This window comes from Gadus macrocephalus, chromosome 21, assembly GCF_031168955.1.
Source record: "Gadus macrocephalus chromosome 21, ASM3116895v1".
In the NCBI taxonomy this organism is placed as follows: Eukaryota; Metazoa; Chordata; class Actinopteri; order Gadiformes; family Gadidae; genus Gadus; species Gadus macrocephalus.
Genome location: NC_082402.1, coordinates 13,589,196 through 13,612,772, shown reverse-complemented (window position 1 = coordinate 13,612,772; position 23,577 = coordinate 13,589,196). Strand labels below are relative to the sequence as shown.

Sequence of the window (23,577 nt, the reverse complement as noted above, 5' to 3'; positions counted from 1 at the left end):
AATCCTTTTCAACCTATATTAAATTGTATACACTACCAAGACAAGATATTTAATGTTTAAACTGATGAACTTTGTTGTTTTTTTTGCAAATATTAACTTATTTCGAATTTGAGGCCTGCTACATGTTCCAAAAAGCTGGGACAGGTGTGGAATGCTCACATTCCACAGGTGAACAGGTTAATTTGAAACAGGTCGGTGTCATGATTTGGTATAGAGGAAGCATCCGTCTTACTAACGTCTGTACACTGAGAATAGTCAAGACTAGGATTATGATGTGTGCTCTTCAAATACCCACGGAACAAGAATGTGAACTGGGAACCATAGTTAAGGGGTTCCCAAAGCTTTTGAGGCAGTGAACCATCTGGAGTGTAGTTCGTTTTGGACCAGGACCTGCAAGACATTGTGTGCAATTAAACAAGACAACAAAACATTCTCATCACGTCGTTAGAGGTGTCCATTCGGTCTACTTTGCCTTCAACAAATTCATCCTCTACAGCAACAGAGATTTTAGACCCCATTTATTGGGCAGAAATCACCCACATCCTGGATGTCCCCCATCCTCCCAGTGAGTAGCCTGCATGATGAACCATTGCCGATGTGACTAAAATGTAGACCTTATTTTGGGCTTAATCCCCTAAAGATCAAATCCTACTCTAGAGGAGTGGGGTTGCAGTTGCATGCATTTGAAGTTAACTAATTTAAATGAAGACTGATTGATTCTCTGACACGTCAGTCGGCCTGTATTTAGAGAAAAGAGACAGGAGCCCTCTATTGAGTAATGCCCATTTAATGCACGACAACGGACATGAGGGCCTAAGATCATCTGACATTACAAAGGAGGCGGGGTCAGAGACGGCTGGGAAGATTTGCCCTGATGACAAAGATAAACCTGATTGCATGTATTCGTCCATTATTACTTTCAGAGAAGATTTGGTCCAGTGTTAATGACCCTTTAAGGTTGGGACACTTGGGAATGTTAAATCAATTTCACTTCTAAACCAGGAGAAAGATGTGCTTTCATGTCTGTTGGTTGAGGTTAGAACGCTGCAAATATTACATCAGTACACAGTGAAGCATATCAGTGCACAGTATAGTACTGTAAACCAATGTGCATTAAAATAAATTACACGTTTGCATATTTAAAAATAATCCTCTTACATAAGAGAAGTACATAACATTTCAAAACAATATGTAGTCCATAATATTATCAGTACTTGAAGAATATACACAATATACACAAAGTAGGAGTTCTTATGAAACAAGCAGCTGCCTTAGAAACATACATACATTTAAAAGCACATTAAAAACATTAAAAACAACATTCAAAGTCCACTTGTCAACAGTCTGTGATGGAATGGAGGAGTGTGGGTGGAGGTTGGTTCTGGTTGACCCAGGCCAGCAGCCAATCAGAATCAAGGGAAACCAGCCGATGCTTCGCTACGAAGTGCTGACCTAGAATGGACGGTCCTAGGGTCAAAGGTCAGGAGAGTCGGTTCAAAAGAACTCCTCTTCCTCCTCCGTGTCACAGCCGTACTCTGAAAAACAGACAGACAGACAGACACCAATGTTAGACTGGAACAAACCTTAGTGAAATATGTTGATGCTGCAAATTATTTTTTAATTATAATTATAGTATCAATAGACTGAGTTCTACGCACCATTTCCCGCCATCAGCTGCATAACGCTGACACAAGGCTCCGCCTCCTCATCCTCCAAAGTCTCCAGAGGGGGTGTGGCTTCACGAGCGGTCGAGGCGTCCCTGGGAGGCGTGGCTAGCTGTGGAGGTGTAGCTTGTCTTGGAGGTGTGTCTGTTGTTTGGGGCGTGCCTGGAGGGAGTGGGGTGGATGGGGTGGATGGAGCCGGTTGCCCAGGAGCCGTTGGCCGGTTAACCTGCCAGGAGGTGTGATGGAGGAGGTGGGAGGGGGAAGAGAAATTAGAGAGGTGGTTGTAGTCTTTTGGCTGCAGTGAGTCGTAGTCAACTAGCTGCCGTAAGTAAGCAACATTAGCTGACCTGGGACGTGTCTCCCTTCTTCTTTGGTATGGACGACACTAACGGACGGAGTCTGGGGAGAAAGAACACATTTTAAGTTGCACCTTTTATCGTTGGTGTGGTCAGATGAGATCTTCCTTCTGACCGCACCATTGACCAATAATGCTGTTCTTCTGTTCTAGCCTATGACCCATAATACTGTTCTACACTCCTTATATGCTGTTCTGCTGTCCCTACCGGTTCCCCATGATGCTGTTCTGCTGTCCCTACCGGTTCCCCATGATGCTGTTCTGCTGTCCCTACCGTTTCCCCATGATGCTGGCCGTGGCGGCCAGGCTGTTGGTCTTGCGGTTGGGTTTCTTGCGGCGAGGCGGTCGGGGGCGTCCAGTGGAGGTGCTGGAGGAGGAGGACTCTGAGGGGGGCGGGGGCGGGCTGCTGGGTCCACTGCCCCCCTGGTTCAGGTCCCTCAGGACCTCGTAGTTGATCTTAGTGGAGATCCTCTTCTGCTCCAGCATCTTCTCTATGGCCTCGCCCGCCGTGGCCGCCTGGATGGGAGCGCGCTTCTTACTCTTCTTCACCTGAAGAGACACAACATGACAATATAATGGAAGAACCCAACACAACTCACTATTTCACCTAGACACACACGTACCTTATAGGTTCCCAGCTCCTTTTCTTTGATTATTCGTAATTCCTTTTCTAAAAACAGAGGAGGAAGGCTTAAAGTCTTGTGTTTAGGAAAGGGAGTAGACTATTAAGTTGCAGTTGGAGATATATCTGTCAGCCATGGTGACCTCTGACCTTTCTGCTCCTTCAGGTAGTCCTCGTTCTGTTTCATCCACAGCTCCGTCTTGGTCTCCACCTCGCGCTCGTTCAGGATGTACTGCGGGAAAAGAAACACACATCACATGCTAGACATATATAACACACTAAATAAATACACAACTGTAACACATGTAGGGACACAACCATCAAACAAAGACAACTTAACATATTAAATACACAACCATCACACAAATACAAACTTATCATATTAAATACACAACCCTCACACAAATACAAACTTATCATATTAAATACACAACCCTCACATACAATCACAGCATAGGGCACCATTCGAACACTAACACATAATAACAACCGTTATTATGTAATAGGTTCTTGATTCTCTGCTAATGAACATCATATGTTATGGGAGGTAACATAAGTAGTAATGGAATGTATAACACAGGTACAGACCTTCTCTATCTCCTGGTCATCGATGCCTTCCAGGTCCAGCTCCCCACTCTCTGACTGGGCGTCTGCGAACAAATCTGGAGTCAAGGGGAGATCTCAATAACACACACACACACACACACACACACACACACACACACACACACACACACACACACACACACACACACACACACACACACACACACACACACAGTGTATGTGTTGTGTGTCCCCGTGCTCAAGAGAAGCCCCAGAGAGGGGGTACCAGTCTTACCCTCCGGCTCCACCGGGGAGACGTGGACGGGGCGCCCGATCCCCAGGATGGAGCTCAGCGACTGGGAGCACGGCCGGCACCCCGGCATGCCCCCTGACGGCCTTGTCCCCGGCTCCTGCTCCACCTCCTCCAGCACCTGACACAGGAAGTCCTGGGTGAGCTGCTGGGCAGCCACCTGCAGCTCCATGTCCTCGCCCTCGGGCTGGCCGAAGGCCAGGCCCAGCTTCTTCTCCTCCACCTGCTCCTCCTCCTCCTCGTCTGGGACCTCTGCAGGGAGAGGGGCTGTCAGAGGGTGTTCCTCTGGAACCCCTCTGATCTGGGACCAGCGTTGCCAGATGTGGCCAAAATTTCCCTCCCAATCTAGCAACACTGGCTGCAGCCCCAATCTGGCCCAATCTGGCAACACTGCCCGGGATCCAACACTGGGTCTGGAGGGGTCGGGGTCTACACGCCTGCTGGGCTCGGGACCAACAGCCTATGGGTCTGGATGGATAGAAGTTAAACTGCAAAAGGTACTGGTACTTAGAAGGACAATCCTACTGGGTTAATAATGAGCCATCAGGGTGATGAGGACTTATGCAGGGGGTTAAGACTGTGCTCTATAGGCTGTGTGTGCTTCGGGGAGGGGGGTGAGGGGGGGGCGTCAGGGACCTGTGTGCTTGGCGAAGGCGCTGTACATCCCGCTGAGCTTGGGCATGCTGTTGGCTAGCTCCGTCTCAATCTCGTCCCGGTAGCCGCTGATCTCCCCTGGAGGAAAGGGGGACACACCGCCACATTTACAACAACGCCATTTAGCAGATGCTTTTCCCCAGAGCCCCTTACGAGCTGAGACTGAGAACAATCAAAGCCTTGAAATGAAGTGGTGTGTGTGTGTGTGTGTGTGTGTGTGTGTGTGTGTGTGTGTGTGTGTGTGTGTGTGTGTGTGTGTGTGTGTGTGTGTGTGTGTTAAAATATAGGTTAGAAATATGACACACCTTCGACTTCATTCAGCTTCTTAGCCAACTCATGCTCCAACTGTAGAGAGAGACAGAAAGAAATAAAGAGCGGCAGACAAAGAGAGAGACAGACAGACATACAGACAGACAGACAAAGAAAGACAAAGAGAGAGACGGGCGAAGGGGTGAGGACCGGTTTAGTGGAACTCTTCTAAAAGCAGGACATAATGCTTACGCTTTTATTCAAAGCTCCTTACAGTTAATACTTTTTAGATACTTGTCAGTTAGGAGTAGGTAGGGAACAGGAGACATCTTGCTCAAGGCAACTACAGGTAACTGCAGTGATTGAGGTTCCAACCAAGAACCATTGTGTGGCCGGGGGTCTAAGCCCCTCACCGCGGGTCTATCCTGCTCCCGTGAGGGCCAGGTGGACAGACCCACCTGCTGGATCTTGGTCTTGTGTTGACCGGCAATGAAGGAGGGAGGGTCGCACTCCTGCTCCAGATCCACGCGCATGAACTCATCGATGGTCAGGTGGCTGGTGGGCGTGTCCTCAAACTCTGTGAGTCTGACAGGAGAAGGAGAACGGAGTCACACTGGGCTAGGAGGGTCGGTCGACAGCGTGAACAGGAACCAACAGGTCATAGCCCTTTTTAAATCTCAACATGCAGAGGTTTTATTATTAGGGTAACACATGTTTGGCTCAAAACTCACCTCTTCCTCAGAGTCGCCTGGCACACCTTCACCACCCCGATCACCTCCTTCACCGTGCGCCGGAAATCATGCATCCGTGCTGCGACCAGGAGAGCTGAGGAGGAGGAGAGAGGAGGTGAGGGAGGAGAGAGGAGAGGAGGGAGGAGTGAAAGGAGCGGAGGAAGATAGAGAGAGGGGGGAAGGGGAGGAAGGATAACAGAGAAGAGGGAGGGATAGGGAGGTAATGGAGAGAGGAGATGGGGAAAGAAGGGGGAAGAGAAGAAAGAGATCAGAGTAGAAGAGAGAGGAGGTAAGAGGACGAGAGGGGAGGAAGGGGAAAGGAGATGAGATTGGAGAAAGGAGATGGAGGGCCAAAGGTGAGGTAAGGAAAAAGGAGTAGAAACAACAAGAACAAGGTAGGATAAAGTGGAAAGGTGCTTATGATGAGGCTCAATTGATGAGGCTTAACATTTGTACTCTTTGGTGGGTTACCTGCTCCACACAGGCCAGAGGGCCGGCGTCCAGTGTGCATCCAGTCCCTCTTCATCCTCTGGAGCAGCCTGAGAGCCGTCATGGACACCTGGTGGGTCTTCTCCCCAAACTCCAGCATGTGGGCGAAGCGCGGGATGTAGAGACAGGGGTCTGCAGAGAGAGGGGAGGGGGCGGTCACAACCTGCCCTCCTCTACACTTGAACACACCAACCCTGTGTTTACATTACACTGTGGTCACCCATGATAAGACATGTATGCACTTACGATATGTAAGACACTTTGGATGAAAGCTTCCATGGCACCCAAAAGAGATTATTGTTTTGTAAATATATTAGTTATAAAATCATTCCATGTGGGTGTCTGCCTTGAAACCCACATTTGTGGGTGTCAAGTAAGATTACAAGCCAATGATACACTCATAATATGGGTTAATATAAATTTTTGAATGACATTATTTTGCGTGGCAAACAAACTGAAACACATACTCATGTTTCTCACTAAGCCATTTCTGCGGGCTTTCGAGTGAACAGCCCTGGCGGCCGGCCAAGGAACTGAACCGGGGGAGCCAGCAGTAAACCCCGCCCTCCTGCTGCTCACTGCGACTGGCTTTAACATGGCTGCCTGCTAACTAAACATCAATGTTTCATCCTGTGACAATCAACTCGTTGGCGCCGTGTTAAGGTAAGAATACATCGATATTAAAAAAGACCTTCTCATATTTCAATCAAATGTGTAAATGATCGGTGTAAAGAGCCCCAGACCTAAATGATATGATTGATGCGAGTGTGATTAATGTCCCCTGGTTATCGACTATCTCCGACGCGTTTTCTGCAATTGTAATGATTTCGTATTAAAGATATCTAACGGTTGTATAACTATAAAAGTTACTAATTTATTAAATGTAAGTCTGTTCTCTGGTTGTCACCGTCGAGGCCCGTAAACCATGCTGCTGCTTAGTACTGCTGGACACACACGATGCAGATTAAGCGCTGTGTTCGTATCAAAAGATGACAAATACGTTTGTTTTCCCATTCACTAAGTCTCTTCTTGTCGTACTTCAACACGTGACTTTTAATAAGACTACTGTTTCACAACGATAAGCAATCCTGTGTTGATCGATGTGCATTTTTAGTAAACAAAACCATTAACCGAAGACGGAGCTTTGCGATTCGTTGATGTTGGATGCCTCCGTCCATCTGATTGGTCAGTCATATTTTGACAGCGCTAAACTGAGTTCGATCTACTGTATCTTTTTTGCTGACGTTCATTCTGACACGGCAATATCCTATCCAATGTCATATGTTTCAGTTAGGAACACATCTCTACAGTAAATGTCTCTTTTATATATATTTCTCATTGTAGTGGCTACGGTCAGGGTGTTCATCACCCAGACCAAAGGTTGTGGGTTCAATAGCCGATGTCCCTGGCCATCCTCAAGGCATCCTAGAGCAAGATGCCCCAACACATCTGCTGATAGGGCTTCTTACTTACAAAAATCGAAGTATATATTTTGCTTTAAATTAAGATTTCCTTGAAGTCAATCAGAAGAAGAGATGACGATATTTAATGTTTATTCTCTCCCTAGAGATCCTGACAAGGAGAGAGACAACCGGCCAGAATGCTCTGAGATGGTGAACTAGAGATCAAAGATGGCCGCCGAGCTGTACCCTAGCAGCCTCAACACCAGTCTCCCCAGCAGCACTGAGTCGAACAAGAAGAGCTTCATCCAGGTGTCGGAGCCTGAGTCGCTGCCCACGCCCAGCGACCCCCAGCCCAGCGCCAGCAGCACCGGCCAGCCCAGCAGCTGGCAGGCCACCCACCCCACGCTGAGAGAAAGGTAGACCACATATAGACTCATCAGTTTACAAGGTGTGGTCCCGCACAGACGTTTCCAAATTGTTGATCGCAGCTCATAAGTGGGCCACTGCAAGGGGACAAATTGGGTTGCAGGATTGTCACAATTTATTTTTGTATAAAAGATATATAATTTGACAGAATAGAGAAAGTGAAACGTTTAACCTCTCACTTTTTATTTAAAGGTCTGAATGAAATCTGATGTTATTGCTTATTTCAATTTAAGTATTTGATGCATCTAATTGTACTGGTTAGTTACGTTATGAAGAGGGCGAGGGCCCCTGTCGTGCGTTATTGAATCAGAGCACAAGGCCTGACTGGGGATTTCTTTCTTGGCAGGAATGCCTTGATGTTTAACAGCGAGCATATGGCCGATGTTTTCTTCATCGTCGGACTACCAGGAGAATCCCAGAGAGTCCCTGCCCACAAGGTAACCAGGTGCATCGTGATTATTAGTACTACACTAGCACTACTATGCATCATATAAAGAGTCCTCCATGTTGTTGTAAAAGTGCCACATTTACCATGGGATTGTCTTCTCCCTAGTGGACTGTACCAACTTGTCGGTTGATCTAACCATCAAACATCTGAGTGGACGCTCACACGTGTGACGACTGTGTTTTAAAATGGCTTGTATGGCCCTTTGGATTACAACTGTTGATGGAGTTTGTGGTTTGACCTGCTCTTGGTGGGTTCCAGTATGTCCTGGCCGTGGGGAGCTCCGTGTTCGGGGCCATGTTCTATGGAGACCTGGCCGAGGGAGAGATGGAGATCCTCATCCCAGACGTGGAACCGGCCGCATTTCTCATCATGTTAAAGTAAGAACATCTAGACTCACTTTTCGTGTTTAAAGGCACCCAGTGCAACTTTATGTAAACATTCAAGGAAAAATAAACATTCAATTTCTAGTCTTTTTTACACGTAGTAAGTTTCAATAACTCCATACCATTACATATCGACATTCAAGGAGCAAAGATGAGACGTCGTTGTGTGGTGAGAACTGATAGAAAATCGTAAACAACAACAATCGCAGGTGGGGAGAAGCCATTTTTCCATTGACTGGAAGCCTGCTTTATTTATTGTAGGTTACAAAAAATAAAGAAAATGGCGGCATTGTTGTTGTTATCGATTTTGTATCAGTTCTCACCACACAACGACGTCTCATCTTTGCTGCTTAAATGTCGCTATGTAATGGTATGGAGTTATTGAAACTTACTACGTGTAAAAAAGACTAGAAATTGAATGTTTATTTTTAAGCCTCGAAAGTTGCACTGGGTGCCTTTAACATAAATATGCAGCCAACTGCCAAATTGTAGTGGTAGCTTCAGCTATGCCTGAGTACCCTGTTAGCTAAAGAGACAGCCTGTAAGCTATTCTGTTATCATCCTAAAAAAACAGATATATTTGAATGTCTCGTGCTCCCCAGATACATGTACAGCGATGAGATCGAGCTGGAGGCGGACACGGTTCTGGCCACTCTGTACGCCGCCAAGAAGTACATCGTGCCGGCGCTGGCCAAGGCCTGCGTCACCTTCCTGGAGACCAGCCTGGAGGCCAAGAACGCCTGCGTGCTGCTGTCCCAGAGCCGGCTGTTCGAGGAGCCCGAGCTCACGCAGCGCTGCTGGGAGGTGATCGACGCCCAGGCCGAGCTCGCCCTGCGCTCCGAGGGCTTCTGCGAGATCGACCGGCCCACGCTGGAGATCATCCTGCAGCGGGAGACGCTCAACACCCGCGAGGCGCTGGTGTTCGAGGCCGTGCTGGACTGGGCGGCGTCCGAGTGCGGGCGCCAGGGTCTGGTGGTGACGGCCCCCAACCGGCGCGCCGTGCTGGGCAAGGCGCTGTACTCGGTGCGCATCCCCACCATGACCCTGGAGGAGTTCGCCGACGGGCCGGCGCAGTCCGACGTTCTGACGCTGGAGGAGACCCACGACGTCTTCCTGTGGTTCACGGCGGCCAAGAAGCCCTGGCTGGAGTTCCCCCTGGCGCAGCGCACCGGCCTGAGCCCCCAGCGGTGCCACCGCTTCCAGTCCTCGGCCTACCGCAGCAACCAGTGGCGGTACCGCGGGCGCTGCGACAGCATCCAGTTTGCGGTAGACAAGCGGATCTTCATGGCGGGCCTGGGCCTGTACGGGTCCAGCGGCGGCAAGGCCGAGTACAGCGTCAAGATCGAACTCAAGCGCCAGGGCACCACGCTGGCGCAGAACCTGACCAAGTTCCTGTCGGACGGCTCGAGCAGCACCTTCTCGGTGTGGTTCGAGCACCCGGTGCAGGTGGAGCAGGACACCTTCTACACCGTCAGCGCCGTGCTGGACGGCAACGAGCTCAGCTACTTCGGCCAGGAGGGCGTGACGGAGGTGCAGTGCGGGAAGGTGACCTTCCAGTTCCAGTGCTCCTCGGACAGTACCAACGGGACCGGCGTGCAGGGGGGGCAGATCCCCGAGCTGGTTTTCTTTGGTTGAGCCCCGGAGGGCCATGGGGGGAAATGTTGAACTCTTTCAGACCTCATCGGTGGACTCGTACAGATTAATTTATTCAGATTTAATCCAGGATGTAGGATTTTAAATCTATAGTCCCAGGTCCTCGTGGCTTGTCATGTGTCCCTGGATGTTTATAATGAGATGCCCTGTCCTCTTATTGATGCTGTATTGAACACTGAGCTGCTGGTTAAATGAAAACCGCTATGATGCTGAAGGGTCGAATTATTACTTCTGTGTTGAATGAACGCTGTGTTGTCCACACGGCGTGCGCGCCATGGATCTCTAGGCTGGTGCTTATGTTTTTATGTTGCCGTGTCAGGGAGTCCACCAAAGCCCCCCCAAAAGATGATGTTTTACAAATGAACATCAACTCGACGATCTTTCATAAATTACCTGGAAAACATGCTGGAAAGACGGGGCAGGTGGACGGTCACGTGACGTGTATTCATTTTACTCTACTGGACGCTGCAGTATAATTCAACCTTTTAAACATGGTTTATAGTCGCAATAGCTAAACAACAAGGGCAAAGTTTACAACAAATACCCAGTGTACTCGTCCCGTTCTGATACACCTTCTGTTCTGTATATTTTACATAAGTGTTACATAAACTTTAACGATTTTACAGAATATAACAACGAATGTCTGTGCTTATTTTTGTGATTTACTAATAACCCAGAATACTAAAACAAAAACGCTCTGTTCAAATTTGTAACGAATAAACTAGAAATGCTATAAAAGCAATGATACATCTGTTTAAACAAATCCATTTGAAAATGCACTTTAAATTCCAAGTTGCACAACCTCAAGAAATCCATTCTGGATCTAATCAGAAAAGGACATTGGATCAGTGGTTTAACCAGTTTTTAGCATTTTAATATGCGTGTTAAAAAGGTTTTTGATGACATATTTGACATGCCATCATTTCAAATGAGGGGGGGGGTATTTTGCCGCTTAGTATTGCCTATTGTCTCAATAGGCAGGCTGGCATGCATCACTAAACCTAAACAACTTATTTTTATTTCCGAGATGTTTGAGCCTCAGCTCTAAGCTACGTTTGCTGGTTTTGTTGTGAACGTTTCAGACATGAAAATAGATGTTTAACGTTCATGCGTTTTAATCTCACCAATAGCAGGAGCGTTGATGTAGAGCTCCCGGGACAACAGAAGGAATGTCTTCCCCAAAATGTAGACATTGACCTGTATAGGACAACCGTTTCTTAGCACCTCATTCAGCGCAGGAACAGCAGCAGTATACAGTATGCTCAGCTAACAAACGTTGAGGTATTTGTATGACCAGCTAGCATTTTATAGCATTGAGTTAAAATGACCTTAACCATCTTCTAGCATTGAGCTACAACTAAGCTTTCAGTATGGACTGCTATCATCAATAAGTGTTGAGCTAGGTTAGCACTATGAGTTTCAGGTTGTTTCAGTTTTGAGGTGTGGAATATCCCTGATGGTTGGTGTGTAACTTACCTGCAGCAGGTCACTGAGGTCCAACAGCATGTCTGGGGCTGGCTAAAGAAAGGTAGCATGCTATCAAGCTTCACTCATGCTGACCAAGTATAGTCAGGGTGGCCCACAATAATAATGCACCTTTGTAGAGCATTGCATATGTTTATAACAATTATTTAGAAGTGTAATAATTCGTCCATGAACCTGCCATTCTCATGCATAGATTTTGATTGACAGGTTTAAAGCCAATCAACGATCATATTTAGAGGAGGGGGCGTATCCCACTAGAGGCCCCCTCCCTGGACACACCCCTGCTAACACTCCAATACATACATAACATAGAAACAGTAAAGGGACTTAGTAAAACATTAAAGTACTGGTGGGGCTGATCAGACCATTGTAACGTCTCGCCTATCCTTTGTCAGGATTACATAGTTGTACTGATTGAGGCTAAGAGCACTTAGCGCGAGTGCACTCTCACCACAGACAATAGCAGAAGCATTAGTTTGTTGTGATGAGACATTTTATACTTTTATGGCCATGAACAGTTTTTGTGTCCACTAACTCCATACTGACGCTACGCACGTTGTGGAGAATCTGCACAACAAATACATTTTGCCAAATGATGCACATGACACACACACACACACACACAAACACACACACACACACACACACACACAGTCAAGGATACGGGGTGTCCCCTCAGTTCGGCAGACCATGTAGAGGCAGGCTGCGATAACATGTGCCATCTTGCGGCCGCGGGTCAGCTGTTTGCTGACCACCATCTTGAAGAAGTTGAAGGCGGTGTCAAGGCAGTGTTGGTTCAGCTGCAGCTGGCTGCCCAGCTGGTGGATCTGACGCTTCCCTGAGAACACATGAACATAAAGATCACTCCCACAACTCCTGTTGATACTGATGAGGATTAATAAAGGACCGCTTTACCATAAAAGCAGTTAGTTGTAGGAATAAACCATTAGCACATATTATACCCTATTAGCTATGGGAACAGCCAGATTGTAATCTGAATGTAAAAGCTTTATGAATACATAGGATGTAAGTAGGAATAGCATGTAAGGACATGTATGCTCCCCTTAGCTGAATGAATAGCCGTAAGAGGGGCCTGTTAGCTGTGCAAGTAACCAGTTAGCTGTAGGAAGTGCCTGTAAGCTGTGTGAGTAACCAGTTAGCTGTACGTGTTGCCATATGAGTAGCCCATTAGTCATACGAGCTGCCTGTTAGCCATTAGTAAGCTTGGGACATGAAGTCTCACCGTTCTGGAGGGTCTGAGCACGCGACTCTTTTCCAATACTGGTGTGGAAACCACTGCCCAAAAGGGGGGCTTTCTCTGGACCTGGGGAGCGCACACACACACACACACACACACACACACACACACACACACACACACACACACACACACACACACACACACACACACACACACACACACACACACACAATCATTTTGGATCTAATTTCAACATTATATAATTTAAAAGTCCACTTTGACAAACAGCTGTGATGTTGATCAGCTAATAAAAGTATTTTGAAAATCTATTTTTTTCAAATCTTTGAAAAAGGTTTTCAAATCTTTGAAAACCTTTAATTTGTTACCTCACACATGGGAAAGTCCACCCAGATATATGATGGACATATTAACCTACTAGATGGTACAGTCCACTGAATAGGCTGCTAGTTATTTTAACTTTGTCATTTAGCAGATTACTTTATCCCAAGTGGCTTACAAGCGGGGATGAGAACATTTAAAGCATACAAACAATTTGGAGCAAAAACATAAAATTTAAGTGCTGGAATGTCAACAAACATTGGATGTCAACTGTTCACACTTCACACACTTGAGGTTTTTATGAAAACAGATTGTTACTGAAACCTCACTTCACTATAATCATTATTTTCAAATACATGAAAATTACTAAACTCCCACTCCTTAACAACCACATTGTCATCATGCTAAATGTCCAAAACGATAGTTACGTATGTAACTACGGTTCTATGAATTCCGGATGACCGCCAGAGGCGGTGCTTTAGCACTGGGAACTCTGGCGGTCAGTAGGAATGAAATAGAACGATAGTTACGTATGTAACTACGGTTCTATGAATTCCGGATGACCGCCAGAGTTCCCAGTGCTAAAGCACCGCCTCTGGCGGTCAGTAGGAATGAAATAGAACAGAAATCCAGACAAAACAATCAATCCTGATCTCGTTCAATTAGCCACACCTTTGTCCAATCAAACAGTCCTTGTGTTCACATGACACCCTGCTCCCAGGGTGGTTAGCTCCTGCAAAGAACTCAGTGAATGTTTGTACTCATACTGTTTGTTCAACACATATCTCTGGTTTCTTCTCTAAAGTCCCACCATGGATATATTTACTAGCACCTGTGTTGGGTAAGTCACTGTCTCAGCAACCTATTGTCAAACTGACTCTAGTGTTTGAAATGAAACCTTTCCTGTGGTTTCAGACTGTTTCTGCTCTGTGTTGAGCTTGGCTGGAGGGTAGAGGCTGCAGGAGATCAGGGAGGTACGACAATACTTCCTAGAACCTCCCACATATTACTGACTACCTAATGGGCTACATACTGACACAACCAACTACCTATGATGAAACTACTACATCTAACAAACTACTACACAACCAGCCGCCTACAAAACAGACTCATCACATCACAGACTACCTGTATTACAAGCTGCCTGTCAAGAAGGCGTCAACTCTTTTTCATTGGTTCTCAGGGCATCGGGAGGTTCCGATAGAGTCCGAGTGTCGGGACCGCTATCTGTGGCTTCATGTTGCTGCGACCGGAGTTGCGCCTCAGTTTGAGGCTGTAGGTTGGTGGAGAAATCCCATAATGCCCAAATTTGTCATGGTTTCCAGGAGCCTCACGCAATACAAACAATGGTGTCATCAGCCCTTCTCTCCGATGTTGTCCAGATAACCAAGTGGTCCACTCCATCAGTGGTCAGAATGCACAGAGCTGTGGCTACACCATCAGTCAATTCAGAATGGACGGCTACACCACCTTCAGAGCGTCCTACTACTCCTGCTACACCAGCAACCAGGTGTGGTTCATGCTCCTCCTCTTAACCAAGACTCTCCTCCTCTTGACCAGGACTCTCCTCCTCCTATTGACCAGGAATCTCCTCCTCCTCTTAACCAAGACTCTCCTCCTCTTGACCAGGACTCTCCTCCTCCTATTGACCAGGAATCTCCTCCTCCCCTTGACCAGGACTCTCCTCCTCCCCTTGACCAGGACTCTCCTCCTCCTATTGACCAGGACTCTCCTCCTCCTATTGACCAGGACTCTCCTCCTCCTCTTGACCAGGACTCTCCTCCTCCTATTGTCCAGGACTCTCCTCCTCCTATTGACCAGGACTCTCCTCCTCCTATTGACCAGGACTCTCCTCCTCCTATTGACCAGGACTCTCCTCCTCCTATTGACCAGGACTCTCCTCCTCCTCTTGACCAGGACTCTTCTCCTCCTCCTCCCCTTGACCAAGACTCTCCTCCTCCTCCTATTGACCAGGACTCTCCTTCTCCTCCTATTGACCAGGACTCTCCTCCTCCTCCTATTGACCAGGACTCTCCTCCTCCTCCTATTGACCAGGACTCTCCTCCTCCTCCTATTGACCAGGACTCTCCTCCTCCTATTGACCAGGACTCTCCTCCTCCCCTTGACCAAGACACTCTTCCTTAAAGGGGCAGTGAACCCATGTATTTTTAGGGTTCAACATCTTATACTGAACTCTCTTAAATCAGAAAATATATTGGTTTGGTCGTACTTCTTCTTTTATCCATTCATTATCCCACTGCATTAATAAACATGTCCCCCCCCCCCCCCTTTCCAGAATGATGAGGTTTTCACCTTCAACCTAAACATCATCCTGACGGATGCAGAGGGGCACTGGTGGAGCCAGCCGCTCTCCAAGACCTGTGATCTTCCCCTGGTCCTGGCCCAGAGAGAGGTCCTCTGTGAGGAACACTACATGGAGGTACAAGATTTTACCACCAAAACCACTACATATTTACCACTCAAACTACATGGAGGTACAACAGCCATCATATTGACCCTACAAACTACATTAGGGTACAACAGCCATCATATTGACCCTACAAACTACATGGAGGTACAACAGCCATCATATTGAACCCTCAAACTACATGAGGGTACAACAGCCATCCTATTGACCCCTCAAACTACATGAGGGTACAACAGCCATCATATTGACCCCTCAAACTACATGAGGGTACAACAGCCATCATATTGACCCCTCAAACTACATGAGGGTACAACAGCCATCATATTGACCCCTCAAACTACATGGAGGTACTACAGCCAATCTATTTACCTCTGAGGAAAAGTGGTAACATTAGAAGCATCAGCAGCCTGAAAACCCTTTGAGTGTTCCTATTGGCCCAAGCTGTGACCAATAGGGAGAAACTCACTCATGGGTGTCTACCTGTGTGTCAAGTAAGCTTGATCGATTTCCATTGGATACTAGTGTTGTTGTTTGTATTCTTGTGTATCAGGTCAGTGTGGATCAAGACATGCCTTGTGAGGATTATCATGGCGGCTCCAAGGAGATCCAGAAAGACGTTCTTTCTCTGGTAAACATGTTCTCTGCCAACAAGGATTCAGTTGAAAAATGTATCCATTTGGTATATTTAGGGAGCTTTGTTGTAAAGCTACACTCAACTGTCAGGTCCACACAACAATAGCTAAACACTGCATTCTCTCCAGGCTCAGAAAACGGCTACATCTGTCTGGCAGCTGATGTTTCTGCTGGCAGGAAACGACCTTGCCATCATGTCCGTCAGTGAGGCCCGGGGATTGGGCTACAGTCTGACGGCCACTCCAAAGAGACAAGTGTTTCGCTCTCCATACAAACAGCCCCATAGCCAGCTTGTGCACGTGAGTGACCAGAAATGATGTTTCCCTATTTAAATCTATATTTTCTATGATCACTATGGTTTGGCCTTGCACTACACAGAAATAAATTGATTAGGATATTCTAGTGGCTATAGGTTAATTGGTTTCAAACCCTTAATGTCCAGGCATCTTGGAGAAGGTTGGCTAACCACTACCTACCATTTCATTGCTTGTCTCTCTGGAAATACTATAGCTGAATAACGTGATGGTAACTTTGCCTTGTCACAGGGTGGATGTTTGGGTGGCTATGTGGGGGATGTAAGGGTGTCTTCATAGGGTTGATAGCTGACAAGGGTCCTCTGCTCTCCAGGTACACGGGGTGCCAGTTGAGGTCATAAAGTTGGTGCTGTTCTTCCGACGGAAACTGGTTGTGATCATGACAGACTTTTCATTGTCTTGTACAGTCGGTATGTGTTTGAAAAGAGAGCATTCGTAGTTCTTCCATTGAAAATGACAAATGCTTTGGCCCCAGGTTGATCTATTCCTCATGCATCGGAGTGGACGATAATGGTCCCAAGATTTTTTTTTTAACTGATCATTTTAGCTATTCATCATCCAACCAAGTGGTAGAATAGGGGCGCTTCAAGCCTTCTCTGAAGGTAATCTTTTCCAGGTTCTGGATCATTCGATGGGTCAAGGCTACTGTGGGAGACCCCCCAGGTCATGCCCCCGATGGTCTGGGCTGGAGAGCGCTTTGAGAGTCGGAGCATCATGTTGGGTGTGGAAGGGCGCCTGGTGGACTGGGACACCACTATAGCCAGAGGCTGGGCCGTGACCCAGGATGGCCCAGTGATCCAGGTTGGGATACCCTTCGGATCAGAAGGGGGCTACAGGCGGGTGAGTTTTTAAAGGGGCCCTAATTTTAACCAGAATCAACCCACGAGGAGTGTCGTGTCCACTCGGATGGATCATGGATGGATCAACATCTTGGGACACTCCCTTGGTGGACTGTACCAACTGGTAGGGATGGTGGAGTTGGATCAATCTATTGTTCATCTTGGTGGAAAGAACTGATTGTCGCATAACTGCTAAATAGACCAGAAATTGCCTGTAATGACTAAATGGTTAAGTTGAATAAGGAAACAAAGCCTCATACCAACATCTCAGACAGTGTTCTCTGGCGACGTCACCGTAACCACACATGGATTCCCCACCATGTATTACGTGGCTTGAAAATGACAGGAATAGATGCAGGGTTAATTCTTCATCATGTGTCAAAATGGGTTTTATCCAGAGCATGGTGGTGAACAACGTCTACAGGGAGACGTACATCATCTTCCTCTTCTACGAGCACCTCTTCTCCATGCTGTATGACGACGGCAGCGAGGTGGAGACCAGACAGCGACTGGTGAGGGTCCTGGATACCCCGCTACTCTGCAGACACCCCTTCACCCTCGACCGTAAGCCCAAGAGTTTAGAGTTGGCCTGAATTGGGAAGCCGGTGATAACCACGTAGGCGACACACTTTGTAGCAATCGCAGGTTCAAATTTCAAACCTAATTAAAACTTAACCAGTCCTGAATATTCTCTAAACCAGGGGTCACCAACCTTTTTGAACCTGAGAGCTACTTCATGGGTACTGAGTCTTACGAAAGGCACTGAGTTTGATACACTCTTCTGAAATAACAAATTTGCTCAGTTTGCCTTTAGATATATATTAAGACTAATGATACTCATCTTTGTGAAAACACTGATCATGTTAATGATTTCTCACAATAATTATCAACAATGACTTAAAAAAAGGTGGGAAAGAGTTGTTCAAGAATGAGTTGTGCTATTTTTAGAACAGGCCTGGTGCCCGCAGGTACTGTGTTGGTGACCCCTGCTCTAAACTCTAAAACCCCAAAGCAAATATGTATACATCGTTGTATATTGTTTGTTATAGAAACTATGCCTGCAGAGCGTGTGTTTGACGTTTACATGGGAAACATTCCCTTTGACGTGACCTTGGTGGAAGTCAAAATCAACGACAGGCATCTGCCCATTGCTGTGACGCCTGAATACAGCATCAATAGGATTGTCAATGCCAACGGCAGCCAAGCCTACACACTACACGTCCCCTTTGACAGCAGGGTAGTGCACAGGATGGTGAGTAGCCTTACTTCAATGTGTTTGTGTGTGTGTGGCTATGACATTTAAATGTCCCATTTCCTTTTTCTGACAGCACCTCGACCATGGACTTGTGCAGTACTCAATGAGCCTGAACTACACCTTAATAATCCTGCCCCAGAGACTATCGTACTACCACTACTCTTTTGTATCGACACAACTCGACGACGCATGTGCGTACCACTGCATGTGGTTGTATGTTCTGGTTTTTGGTTGTTGTTTTCCATTTTGTGATTTAAACTATTTAGGGACTCTTTGTGTTATAGCCCTTCCTTGTGTCAAAACAACTGGACAACTGTATTTTCTTTGCTCTGAGCAGTTGCTCCAGAGCCCACGGCAGAGTGCACACCGACGGGCATCACCTTCAGCCTCTGGAAGAGTCCCCAAATGGAGTTCCTCTGGGAGATCGGGGTCGGAGCAGAGCCTCTCACTCCGGAGCTGGCTGAGCTTAGGGGGTACAGGCTATACAACGACACCCAGAGCATCACCTTGGAAGTCCCCGTCTTCTCCATTGGTTACACCTACCAAGTATGAGCTCACCACAGCTATATGGCTGCCTTCTCATGGTACAGTCAAGCCTGTATTAACTTGTGCATGAAATAGCTGCCGTTGGTCTCTCTCAGGGCTTGGTCCAAAAAAGAAGATGATGTGTTGTACAAATAAACTTGTATCCAAACCGTAGGAAAGATAAAGTGAGTTTTATGATGAACTATCAAAGTCTGCATATGCAGAATAATTTCTCTGGTCATTTATTAGGAGGACAAACGAAGGCTAATCAAACTGGTACATCCAGAATGCATTAGCTTGGCTTTATGTCTCATGAAAGAGCGGGTGGTGCAGAAAGTAATTCTGGGTATTGTAGGAAACTGACAAACGGGAAGAAGCCTGAAAGGATAGAGGGTGACTTATTTCAAATGGAAAAAATATTTAAGATCAAAAAATAATCTAGGAATGAAATGGAAATGACCTGTCACATTTAAAAAACGATACAAAATGTGTAAAACGAATTCTGAACTATTTAATTGGTTTCTAGGACATTAATCTGCATGACTTCTATGGAGTATTCCAGCTTCTTGTGAGGGATGCCAAGACACTTGCTCTTCAATCAATGCTTTCAGGACGCTGTGTATTTGAAACAAGGGACCTGATAGGTAAAGTAACCCGTAGTGTATAGTGTATATATAGGAACACCTATACCGTGATTTGCTTATGTATCACTCAAATTTTTTTAGCTAGTAATGTTTCCCCATTAGTTATATTCCTGACTGAGACAGTCGAGTTCAGTAGTAGAGTTTAAGTATTTATTGTGTTGAGTGGCCTTAGAAACTGTTGGAATGTCACAAATATCAAAACATTTCAGTTGTTCATGATTTCAGGACTGCGATCTGACCAAATTGAATTGTACCATTTGTAGTATTTCTCTTACCCCTCCTTCAAGTTTGGAGGGACACTAAATCAAGGGGTGCCTCCAAACAAAGTTGAAGGGAAGGTGGAGACAAAGTACTACATTTAGCAGTGGAACGAGTTTAGTGATTCTCTGTTCAGTGTGTTCCCCAGACGGGATCATGACAGTGGTAACCACTCCCAGTGTGACCTTGCCAAGAGTGCACCCCGACAGCACCACCCTCCTGGACAGATCCTGTAGACCGAAACAAACAGATCCGTCCAGAGCTCTGTTTGAATTCAGTCTCAACTCTTGTGGAACAAGGACGATGGTAGGCACATGTTCCTAACCAGACTTCAAAAACATGACTAACTCCTGTAGAGTATACCACTACTAAATGACTCAAACCCTTACAAAGAGCACTTCAACATTATGCAGACCATTGCAAGAGACAAACAATGGTATTTTACCATAGAAGGTGAAGAAGCACCAACTTGCAGCAACAAGAAATGATGCCTTGCAACCAAGAGAACATTCTGATAACTATATTGGTTATGGATAATTCATTATATATATATATATATATATATATAAATGTATACGACTGCATGAAACAAATTATCATTTCTTTGCATTGTTTCTGAATGTCCCTTAGTTGCACTTGATTACATCCAAATATCTGAGGGCTGTGTGGTTTGTGGACAGGTGGGCGACACCTTCCTGGCTTACGAGAATGAGATCCTTTACCACAGGCGTCTCATCGCAGACGAAACGGCCCTCATCTCCAGAGACTCTAAGTTCAAGTAGGGGTCGAATTAAGTTTGCTTGTTGTCCTGTTAAATAGACCAGCGGCTTGATTGCTTCTAAATCGCACAATTTGTAATTCATCAAATCTCTTCCTCACGCTTGTATTATCCGTTTTATTTTTTCAAATGTTTAGTATTTAGTAGCTTGCATTTTAATTTGTCACACAAATTTTTATGGATAAAGTTGGATCGATTTGTTCAACATAAACATTGTCTTCGAACCAGGCTGACCGTGAGGTGCTTCTACCCCCTGAGTACCATCAGCAGGCTACCTGTAGAGAGAATCTTCCCGATGTACACACCAGGACTTGGGTTGATCCTAGGGACTAAAGGTCAACCCTAACCATCTTCAAAATCGCCACCGTCATCACAAAACATGATCTGGATTTTCACACTATTTTCATGTGTTTCAGGTTCAACCCTGCCTCCCGGGTGTCCACATGAGAATTCTCCATTTCATGCTCATCGATCAAACATCCACGACCCTTGGCCCGGGCAGCAGAGCACAAGCCCCCGGGCCTCCTCTCCAGCTGGGAGAGATGACCTCCCATGGTTGACCGAGAACTTATTACCCGTTAGCTTCGATGCTAACTCCCCAGTAAACCATGTGGAAACTGTTGACCTCTTCAACCAAAGGAATGTGGGGTACCAGGACCCAAACAGACCCGCTGGACAGAAACGGGAGATGTCAAGTAACGTAGGACCTCACAACAATACTCACAACCTGCCTCGAGCGATAAACGCACTGTCTTCACAAAAGCAGGAACATATGAGTAACCCAAACTATACCGATCAACCTATGGGCAAGAGCGCTCTGTACTTCCAAGAGTTCTTCAAGGTGAAAGTCGCTGCCAGAGAAAAAGAGTCTACTACCGCGGTTACCACCAAGCCCCCAGCCACCAACACAACCAGTGCTGTTTCCACCCAGAACTCCCCCATGACCTCTGCCAGTGTTACTCAGCTGGTCTAACTGAAGCAGACGATGGATTGTCCAGATCCATGCTACACATCCAGGAGCCGCTGGTTTCCTACCTGGTTGGAGGACAGGGGGGGGGGGGCAAAGGGCTCACTATGGGCTCACTATGGGCTAAGCACTCCTAGAGGCATTGAGAGGTATAACACTCTTCTTTAGCATGTTGAGCTTTTCCAAACCTAAGCTGTTTATGTAATGAAGAGGCTGAATAAATGTATTTGCCGTAAAGGCTTGACTAATCCCGCCTTTCTCCTCAGGTCAGTGTGAAAAATTGAAATCCTTCTGTGTCTGATCCATCCAAGTGTTCATTTCAGAATTGTGTCCTATTAAACGTGAACTAGATGTTTGGTTGTATTCAGAAGTGTTTTGGTGTTTACACTGAATAAATGGCGCCATGCTCCTTTGGCAGTCTCTGGGTGTTTATTCAGATGGCTTTCACCAGACTGCTTCTAAACACCTTCAGTCTGCTTAATGTTATTTAAAATTAGCTTGAATCACAATATATAAGGTCAACTTTGTGCTTAATGGAAATGTAATGGACACACAACTCCATCTATGCAAACTGCAGAAGTTTGAAAGAGTGAGAACATCTCTTTACTTTAAATTCTGGGATCAACAATCTTATCAAACTGTTCGATAAAATGTTGACGCAGCTCATAAGTGTAGATTGAATAGCTCAACCCACTTATGTCCTAGCCATCTACTCCAAATTGTAGGGGGTGGCCAGGTTCGATTCATGGCTGAGGCAGTGTTGATTATACAGCTAAATGTTTTTTTTCCTTTTTTTTCCAGCTGCCGTTACATAATTGATTATTGCATTGATAACAGTGAAGAGTTTCTTGACCATCTTTCACTGGAGTGTTAAGCTTGGAACCAGCCTAGTGTTGTATTCAAGATCCTTTAGGAATCATGTCTGCGGGACGTAAAATGGACAAAAAAATTATTTATTTTCTTCTACCTGATAAATGGTCAAATCAATCTACCATTGGACCATCAGCAGGTGTTAATTGTCCACCCTGATTGTGATGACCGGGGAGGGAGGTAACAACTCACCATCTGAAGAGACAAACTGGCCCACAGCCGAGGTGACCCCACCGCTGCCTTCAACAAACTGGACCTCCGAGACGATGATGTTGTCCTCCAACACAGAACCACAGTTGGTGCAAACTGCATTTCCCCTGGCCTGGTCCAGATCGATCTCGGCACACCCACACGCCTTGCAAACCCTGGGACTCATCGCGCAGAGAGATCACCTGTACAAACATAATGATTACTGATTCCACAATACTCATAAGTTATAAAACAGGGATTATAAACACAATACTTATGAGTTGCAGAATGGGGGTTAGCGGGTTTGTCTCTCTGCCGAAAGGTTTTGGGGTTGAACCCCAGTCGACCTGTAGGCATCTTCGGGCAAGATGTTAACTCGTAGCAGCCTCCTCAGGGACATGTATCTAAATACAATTTACTAATTATTTTGCATAAAAGCTACACTACTGAATAGTAAATTATTCATGATTATAATAGTTTACATTTATTATTAAAACGATATCGCTATAGTTGAAAAAGTAATGTTTATAATATACTGAATAACAATATTGAATTTAGTACTCAAGACCAACTGATTAAAACAATGCAAATTATTATTAGGATGATTATTAAATCACCACCAATTGCTAACCATCATAACACCACCTATAAAACAGTACTAGTCAGTATAACCACAAAACATTGAATAATAGTACATAACGCATCAGAACCCCAAGTATTGGAATAGCCAATGGTTTTATCGTAATACAACAGTTCAGTGTAGCTCAGCGGGTAGCGGCAGTAGACTACGGCTTGGGGGTTGTTGGTTCGATTCTCGCGTTAGTCACTTACCAACACAGAAATATCAGGCCCTCGCGGTATTGAGAGAATCTCTGACTGAAATAATTGGCCAATATTTTATACTATTTCTATTATACAT

At 46.0% G+C, this 23,577-nt stretch overlaps 3 protein-coding genes across 6 annotated transcripts; 2 read left to right on the top strand and 1 right to left on the bottom strand.

Annotated features, from left to right (window-relative positions):
• Positions 1–771: 771 nt before the first annotated feature.
• On the bottom strand, positions 772–23,311 carry brf1b (BRF1 RNA polymerase III transcription initiation factor subunit b). 4 transcript variants are annotated; one of them, XM_060041075.1, is made up of 18 exons: positions 22,662–23,311; positions 12,662–12,742; positions 12,083–12,256; positions 11,410–11,441; positions 11,058–11,130; positions 5,603–5,752; positions 5,132–5,225; positions 4,859–4,985; positions 4,457–4,496; positions 4,134–4,229; positions 3,483–3,749; positions 3,230–3,291; positions 2,792–2,873; positions 2,643–2,689; positions 2,294–2,568; positions 2,012–2,063; positions 1,659–1,890; positions 772–1,535 (listed from the first exon to the last, which is right to left on the bottom strand). In XM_060041075.1, exons 1-18 carry the CDS (start codon positions 22,843–22,845, stop codon positions 1,495–1,497), a joined length of 2,109 nt encoding a protein of 702 aa, XP_059897058.1. In that variant the 5' UTR covers positions 22,846–23,311; the 3' UTR covers positions 772–1,494. The 4 variants fall into 4 exon arrangements, with proteins under 4 accessions (XP_059897058.1, XP_059897059.1, XP_059897060.1 ...); XM_060041076.1 differs by lacking the exon at positions 22,662–23,311 and adding an exon at positions 13,056–13,356; XM_060041077.1 differs by lacking the exons at positions 11,058–11,130; positions 11,410–11,441; positions 12,083–12,256; positions 12,662–12,742; positions 22,662–23,311 and adding an exon at positions 8,136–8,275.
• btbd6b (BTB (POZ) domain containing 6b) lies at positions 7,252–10,680 on the top strand. Its single transcript, XM_060041080.1, has 4 exons — positions 7,252–7,439; positions 7,796–7,886; positions 8,156–8,274; positions 8,883–10,680. Exons 1-4 carry the CDS (start codon positions 7,252–7,254, stop codon positions 9,913–9,915), a joined length of 1,431 nt encoding a protein of 476 aa, XP_059897063.1. The 3' UTR covers positions 9,916–10,680.
• Positions 13,585–22,012, top strand: LOC132449436 (uncharacterized). The gene is made up of 18 exons (XM_060041074.1): positions 13,585–13,799; positions 13,874–13,932; positions 14,142–14,237; positions 14,341–14,468; positions 15,255–15,398; positions 15,937–16,014; positions 16,148–16,318; positions 16,647–16,743; positions 16,950–17,173; positions 17,571–17,736; positions 18,222–18,424; positions 18,501–18,618; positions 18,765–18,973; positions 19,479–19,596; positions 19,991–20,160; positions 20,535–20,632; positions 20,861–20,967; positions 21,049–22,012. The coding sequence occupies exons 1-18, from the start codon at positions 13,771–13,773 to the stop codon at positions 21,603–21,605; spliced, it is 2,772 nt and encodes a 923-aa protein (XP_059897057.1). The 5' UTR covers positions 13,585–13,770; the 3' UTR covers positions 21,606–22,012.
• Positions 23,312–23,577: the final 266 nt, after the last annotated feature.